The 8,224-nt window shown below is 31.1% G+C and overlaps 1 protein-coding gene across 1 annotated transcript in view; it reads left to right on the top strand.

The window, feature by feature from the left end:
* Positions 1-5,216: 5,216 nt before the first annotated feature.
* Positions 5,217-8,224, top strand: part of LOC132284907 (calcium-transporting ATPase 9, plasma membrane-type) — a 34,790-nt gene continuing 31,782 nt past the window's right edge. The window contains exons 1-2 of the mRNA XM_059787050.1: positions 5,217-5,396; positions 5,806-6,148. Of these exons, the coding sequence (XP_059643033.1) occupies positions 5,981-6,148 (168 nt within the window). The 5' untranslated portion in view covers positions 5,217-5,396; positions 5,806-5,980. The remainder of the gene's footprint in view (positions 5,397-5,805; positions 6,149-8,224) is intronic.

Raw genomic sequence — 8,224 nt, 5'->3', positions numbered from 1 at the left:
TTTCTATTAATTGTAAATAAATAGTTATTTGGACATACCTCGAGTAAAGTTGTCAACAAAGCGCGAAAGTGCTTTACACATTAAATTTTGAAATTAAAAAATGTTAAGAAATTCTTTACACTTTTACTATTTTTTTCTTTTTTTTAAAATATTGGGGATTAGGGCATGGAATTTTTGGGGAAGGAAAATGGGTTGCTTTTTAAGAAGTGGGATGAAAAATGTTTTTCTTTTATTTTTTTCTCTTTTTTCTGAATATTGATTCCGGTATGTGTGTATTTAGTTATAAAAAGTATTTTTATTAACTCTTTATTTTAACTATTAAATAAATACTCTAATTCAAAATTGTTAAAAGTGATAAGAAATAATAAAAATATATATACACTCATTAATCATATGTGACTATTGGAATTCAGAAATTAATCATATTTAAAAACAAACACGTTCCTTCCCAAAAAAACTTTGTTTAAAAAGGGAAAGGAAAAAAATGTACCATTTTTTGTTTTTAAAACATACATCTATCCAACTTCAGACATTTTCTCTATTTCCAAATATTTTTTGTTATTTTAAATTTAGAAATTTTATTAACGTATATATCAACTATATATAATGGTTTAAAATACCCCTAGAAAGGTTAAAACAAAAAAAGTTGATTAAAGCATAATGAATCATGCCTCATAAATAATATAGATTATAAATGTGTATATATTATAAATGTGTATATATTATATATGACCTAATATTTTATGAAAAAAGTTGAGGAAAACCAAAAAAACAAGTTTTTAATCCGATTAAAAGTGAAATGTTACCTTTGGAATTTTCAACCTTAAATTTTATTAAAACTGTATTATTTTTATTTTGATACTTAAAATCTCCAACCAAGTATTTTTTAACTCTTCTTTCTTTTCACTTTAAATTAAATCCAATTTCATTAAAAAGTATTAATGGACATTAATTACTTGAATTTCATTTCATGTTTTTAATGGTGTCATTAAAAGTGGACTACAAAACGTGTACAAACTCTTGGAATATTTAACCTTAAATTTGATTAAAAGTTTATTATTTTTATATTTAATGCAAAACTTTTGTAATTCTTGAAATTTTCAAACTTTAATAGTATTTGATGTCTCTTAAAATTTTGAACAATAACTTAAAAGTCTATTATATAAATAGAGGTAAAAATTACAAGATTAAGCTCCAATATTAAGGGTGTAGCAAGATTAGATGTTAACAAGAGCATTACAAGTAGGGATCATAAGAAGAAGAAGTATCAATGAGCATATTTCATCAATTAGCTTTGGTAGTGAGGATGAGAATTCATGCGCGACAAATCAAAAGCATCAATTAGTTTGGTTAAGTTATTTGCTTGTTTTGAATCATTTACTCAGTTCAACTCATAGTGATGAATTCATATTAATTGTTTTAATATTAGGCGTAGTGATGATAAAATAATTGTTATGTTTCGTTCAACAAATTAATAATTATTGAGTTTTCTTGTACTAATGTTGAAGTACTTATTTGAATATAAGTATTTTGTTGTATTCTTCCTTTGGATTACATGTACATATATATATATATATATATATATATATATATATATATATATATTGGTCCTAATGAGGACTTGAGTTTGGTTGTTCATGTTATCCAAAGCCTTCAATTGTTTTGGTTTTCATTTGATTTGTATTTGTTAATTCAATTTTTAAAACATTTTTGCTTAATCTTCCTTGGTCCCGTTTCTTGAAAAAATTTAGATGGTATTTGTATGTCAACTTGTTTTTGTGAGTTTTGGATTGCTATTTTTTCTTTTTTCTTTCTCCATTGTATTTATTTTTTGAAAGTTCGTTCATCTCGAGAAACTCGAGTCCATGAAAGGAAAGTATTAACAAAAATGTTATAATGTTATAAAAAGAATAAGTGTCTTCTTTCTTACAATGCAAAATGCTGCAAGGTTATTCCTTTCGTGCTTGATTCATGTGGATTACAAAATGATAATTATATATATATAAACAATTATATTTTAGTGGTAATCAAAGGATTGTTAGGTTTCGTTCAATAAATTAACAATTATTGAGTTTTCTTGTGCTTGATCCATATAGATTACAAAATGATATATATATATAATTGATTAGAATCTAAATTTTAGAATATATCTTAATATACATGGTTTTGAGTTTAAAGCCCAAGAAGCGAAATAAGATATCTTTTGATACATGATGATCATTTAAAATATTTGAACGTGAAAATATATGAGAATTACTTTATTGAGATTTCTCTACATAGAATGATTATAGATAGAAGTGTGATAAAATTAAAAAAATATTTAATACAAGTAACAAAAATGCAAATTAAAAATAGAAGCTCATTTGTGATATAAATGACATATGAATTTATATTTTCATGTTCTTTGCTTTACATTGAAAAATATCAAATCAAATAAATTATAATTTATCAACTTAATCACTGATAAAATAATTTTTAATTTTTTTTATTATAATCTTATTAATAACTTAGATTTACAACACGTGCATCTGCACGTGCTTTTTTGCTAGTGTGTGTGTGTATGTATATATATATATATATGAATAACGAGTTTTATAATAATAGGATGGTGGGCGGTAGTTGTGGGGTGACGGTTACGATGGTAGGTGAGACTTTACAAGCATTTTTAGAGAGAAAAATAAGACAAGAGAGGTTTTTTTCCGCAACCAAACATGAGAATGAGAATGGTCATTCTATTTCCATTTTATTTCATTCAACCACACCAAACTAGTCCTTAGAAATATAATTACCACATATAAGCACTTTACCTTTACCTCACATATGTGATGTGGAATTGTACCATCTTTAGTTCATCTAATGTCTCTTGCACTCGCCCCACATCACTCTCACCACATGGGTCGCCACACAAACCCTTGTACTCAATCCAACGTCAAACACCACGACTTGAACTTAAATTTATGTTTTAAGTTAAACTCATAGTAAACTGTTTACTTCATTTAGTTGGAGGATGAAAAAATGAATGAAAAAGAAAATGAGAGGGATGAATGCATGGCATCCCTAGTGAGGAAGATGTTTATCTATTTTTTTATTTGGTTGAATAGAATGGATAGTATAAAATATAGATGGAATGAGATTTTTTTATTTTTTATTTGATTAGAAGGAATTGAAAAAGGGTTTTAATATTTTTTTTTACCAACACAACCTCATCCAATAAAATTATAAAAGGCATATATCCATTTCAAATCGTTTGAAAATGTTAAAATTATAAATTATATACTTATGGGTAGTCATCCTTTCTTTACTTCTTTTCCCCCAAATTTGGCAGGAGGGATGAAGTCTTTACTTTTTCTCTCTGACATTTCTTTCAACTAAACACAAAAAAAATTCATCCGCCCCTCCTCTTATCCATTCCCCTCCATCATTCCCTCTAACCAAACCTCGCATTATGAATCACAAACAAGTTTTTGATTTTTTTTAAAGTTGTAATTGTTGGGAAACGTGCTAGTTTTAAAAACTTTTCAAGGGATTTAAATTCATAGATCTTGATTCATCACATAGAGACAAGTTTTATGCAAAAAATAAAATAAAATATGATGTATTATTCAACTAAAAGATTGAATACTTACATCAAGGTTTGAGTAAACCTCAGATCTCTCCTCTAAAGTGAATGTTCTCACTTATTGTAGATCCCTTTTGCTAGACATCTTTTCCATGGATCTCCATCTTCTTGGTAATGGTCTTGCCTTTAGGAATCACTCATAAGCCTCCTTGAATGACCTTGGAAAACTAGGCTTGTGGGAGCCTCCATTAGATGAGAACATAAACCCTAATTTTCTAGAGAGAGAAAATTTATTCCTTTTTCCTTCTCATAAAAATCACCCCCTAAAATATACATAGACCATGTATATTTATAGGTAACATAAAAATAAAGAAAAGGAAACAACAAATCCTTTTCCATCTCTAATTCATATGTCTCAAATCTAATATGATTCCAATATCAAGTTGGGCTATGAGTGAGAATCCATTGGGCCTATTATTTTATTGGCTACAATGAATTAATAATTGGCCCGGTCCATGTACCCAATTCAATTAATTCATAAATTAATTTCTACTCCACTAAAAGAAATTAATTGAACTCCAATTAAATAATAAATAACCTCTAAGTCAATATTGCACTTTGACCCCTCTATGCATAATTAGTTATCGGATAAATATAGCCATCAATCCGACTACTTAATTAATATATTTATTTTGGTACCTTTGATTATTTCTGGCTCGATCACAATAAAACATTTGTTTGACAAAAATAATAATTTAAATAAATAAATATATAATAAATCATTTTGTCTAAAAACATACGAAGGCCTTCGAATTTACTTTGTGATCAACCATAATCAATACAAAATAAATACAAGTAGCAATGATGCAAATATTGAAAATATAACCCTCTAACTATTAATTACATAACTACCCAAAGTGTCGGTCTAAGGATCCCGAAGAATCCGCCGAACAAATCAAAGTAATTATTAATTAATAAAAGAGTCTATACTTTTCTCATGTTTAAGAGTCAAATGTCATGACGGTGATAGGGAGTAATTGCATACGACGGCTCTCGCAATATATCTCAACCTAACGCGGATCCAGTTCAAGTCTTAATTAATTATGAGTCCATCCATAATTACCGACTATGAACAATATATAATTACTATTTATATATAATGCATTGATTGTCATCACATACATATATATAAATATTTCTTGTAATTAACTGGATACTATCAATTTCATAGTGAATTGAAACATAATACATTAAATTTACCAATTATATAAATCATAAATATTTCAGATATGTCAGGAACATATGTCAATACAATCCAGATAAGAATTTGCTATGCCAGGGCATATAAATTCCAATAGTAATGACATCCACTACTGCTCTCACAGTGTTAGAAATGTCATGAAATTTGATTATTTTTTAATCAATTTAACTGCTTGACGTGGGTAGCAACCCATATCGCGATAGCAATTGTTTGATGTGACTGGAGACATTATGATGTGGGACTAAAAGTTACAAGATATAATGCTTTCAATAGAATTTTTATATATTTTTTACTAATATATTCCCACCGTAGACAATAATAATTGATAAATATTCATCTAAATTTCTTTGGAAAAGTTAAAATTAAAAATTATATATTTATATCTAATTATTTATTTTCTCTCTCTCCCTCCCCCAAAATTGTGCGGACGGAGGAGGAATGGGATGATAATCCCTCCATGCTTCTTCCTTCTGGTCCTTTCCCTTAAATTAAACAGGAAGCTTTATCCATCACTCTTCCTCAATTATTTCCTCCGACCAAACATTCCATGAGCTAAAGGATACTTTAGATGCGGACGTGAGTATTTTATTTTTTATTTAATTAGCCATTAAAGTAGCACACACCGTTTCACATGTAGCGCGAGTCACGTGAATGTGGGCGTGCTGTTAATTGAACTATCTTCTCCCTCTAACCTCCTAAAATCCCGTGAATCTCAGGACTCTTACCAGAAATAAATATTTGAAAAAACGGATAAATTTAGAAATCAAGTAGTAAATGGGTTAGTACGAATAATTTTTATTTCTCACTCACTCACTCACACACTTTCTATTTACATGCATAATCATCATCCGTGTCTCTCGGAAGAGTTCAAAATCAGTAACGCAAATCACAATTTCCATTGTTTCGTTGCTATTTTTCCTGATTTTTCTGCAACATTCAACTAACACTAACTCCGATTTTCCCTCTTTCCCTCTCGTCTCAACAGCTACGCGTGCTTCGTTGCCATTTGCCAACAATAGAACCACAAAAAGCACTTCATTTATTGTTTTGGACTGTTTTGATTCCGAGACCAATCTGTGGCTGTGCTGTATTTTCTTCCCTGGGGTGGCTCCGTGAAGCAGCTGCGGTGCCATCTCTGTTGCGACAGAGCGTGAGTCGAAATGACTAGTAGGGATGCGTCCATGAAACCGCCGCCGGTGATGGGTCAGCTACGCGACGTCGAGTCCGGCGACGGTGCTAGCTGTTGGGCCCACGAGGACGATTCTTCGGACCCTTTCGACATTGCTAACCCCAAGAACACGTCCCACGACACGCTTAGGAGATGGAGGGTAAGATTTTCAGTACAATTGAATATGTCATTTGTTGTTTCTTGTGTGTATCTCTCACCTGCAAATGTTGCATGTACTGTACATCAAACAATGTAATGAGTAATTTTTTGGATTTGAATGAAATTGGTCTCTTTTAATTTTTTGAATTGCGATGTGGTTGAAATGCTTATTGGTTATTTCAGCATTTCCATTTATAAAGTGCACATTTGCATAAGTGCATCCAATGTTGTCTGAGAAATTATTACTGCAAATTCATTGTCGATATATCGACTGAGAAAAGCCCATTGTTCGGAAAATGAAACAGAATGCCGAGGAGTTTAACAGTATGGCGCTTGTGATGATCTGTTGACACTGTTCGGAATAGATATTAGGAGGCTTTCTCTGTCAGCCGTAGATCTTAACTATTGAATAGTAAAGTGACTTTCAACATATTTGGCTTTTGAAATAAAATGAGATTACACCCTAATTGAAGCAATAACATATTTTAACAAAATTAGAAGTTGGGGAAGGCACTGCAGTAATGCCTGCATATTTCAGTTTAGACCCCATATTTTTTATTTTCTTTGAAAAAGTAGTGCTCATAAACCCACCTGAATGGGAAAAATATTTGTCAACTTCAACCCAGCTTTGATCTGCAGTCAGGTCCGCTACATGAATATTATTTTTCTAGTGAAATCTATTCAGAGCCTTTTGAACTTTCTTTGGCCAAACTAAAAAGCTTTTGCCACTGTAGACTGTAGTATATAGTTTGTATCTCCTAGGTTTAGCGGTTAAACCTAAAATGTCCAACTTGAGCTTGTTGCCTTCCTATTCGTGTTGCGTGATCTGGAGTTGAATTTGATCTACCTAATCAACGGTATTTATTATTTATATTAAAATTAATATATTATTATTCAAAAAGGAAAGAAAATGCTATTAAGGTTAGCTTAGCAGGAGCTGGGTCTTGAGTGCCTATTCTTTTCCCCTCCATCAATAATTGGCCTGGACTTCGAAAGTAATTATGAAAATGGATAACCAGATAGCAGACTCTGCAACTGCCACATCTGGTGGCTTAAAATGGAACGTGTGGGCTAGGGCACGAGTTTGCTTGAATCTGGGTCATATATTTTAGATCCCAAACTCATTCACATGCTATGGGAAAGTCTGTCCTGGACTTCCGGCTCGTATTTATTCTAAGTCTCTAAGTGGTATTGTTATTGCATTGTAATGTATTGGAGTGGAATTTTTTTTACCCATTCTTGATGCTAGGTTCTATGTTGTCGGGTTCTTTTGGAAGTAATAATATGAGGATAATGCAAGGTTTTATACTGCAACCTCTCTTTCTTGAGTTACCAATTGAGAGCATCGGCCTTTTTGTTTAGTTTAAGTTCTACGATTGATAGTGGGTTGGTGGCAATGATGGGGGCAAGAAAAGCAACCTAAAAGTGGATAGAACAGTCAACAAAATGTATATAGGAGAGTCCAGGTGTCAAGGTGGCTAGGATACCAAGTCTATGACCCTGGGGATCTTGCATAGTTATTTTGGTAGGACTAAATAAGTTTGCTATCTGAATGAATGCAGAGACTCTGTGCCCTCAGTGAGGTACGAGGTAAGGTGTTATTGGGTCATAGATGGTTGTATGCTTGTAGTGTGGATCACATCTTCGGTGACATTTGCTTGAAGATAAGTTGCAAACTATTTTGTTCTCAGGTTATATGAATGCTTAACAGAAAATTAAGTACTTCTATTAGACACGAGACATGATACAAATCGTGCATGACTCATCCGTTTGCCAAGCATTACAAGTTTAAAAGTGAAGAAAAGAACATTTTCTTATATAACAAAGAACTTCTAAATATATTACCTTAATTGGCTTCTACTGCTACATGAATATTTCAAAACGAGTGATGATATCATGTTTTGATATAGTATGTCAATTGTCATATACTAAAACTGTTTGCTTACAATAAATAAAAAGAATTATTAGAACTTTGATTGTTCAATTGTGTCTTACGCCCCATGATTGGAAGATTCAATGAATTTGATCGCTGAAGCTTAGATAAGCATCCACTTTACATGCTATTTGAGTTTATATA

Source organism: Cornus florida, unplaced genomic scaffold (genome assembly GCF_030987335.1).
Source record: "Cornus florida cultivar Cherokee Brave unplaced genomic scaffold, ASM3098733v1 CherokeeBrave_3.0.0_Hap2_Chr11, whole genome shotgun sequence".
Lineage (NCBI taxonomy): Eukaryota > Viridiplantae > Streptophyta > Magnoliopsida > Cornales > Cornaceae > Cornus > Cornus florida.
The sequence above is the reverse complement of the archived record's forward strand: the minus strand, read 5'-3'. Positions and strand labels throughout refer to the sequence as shown.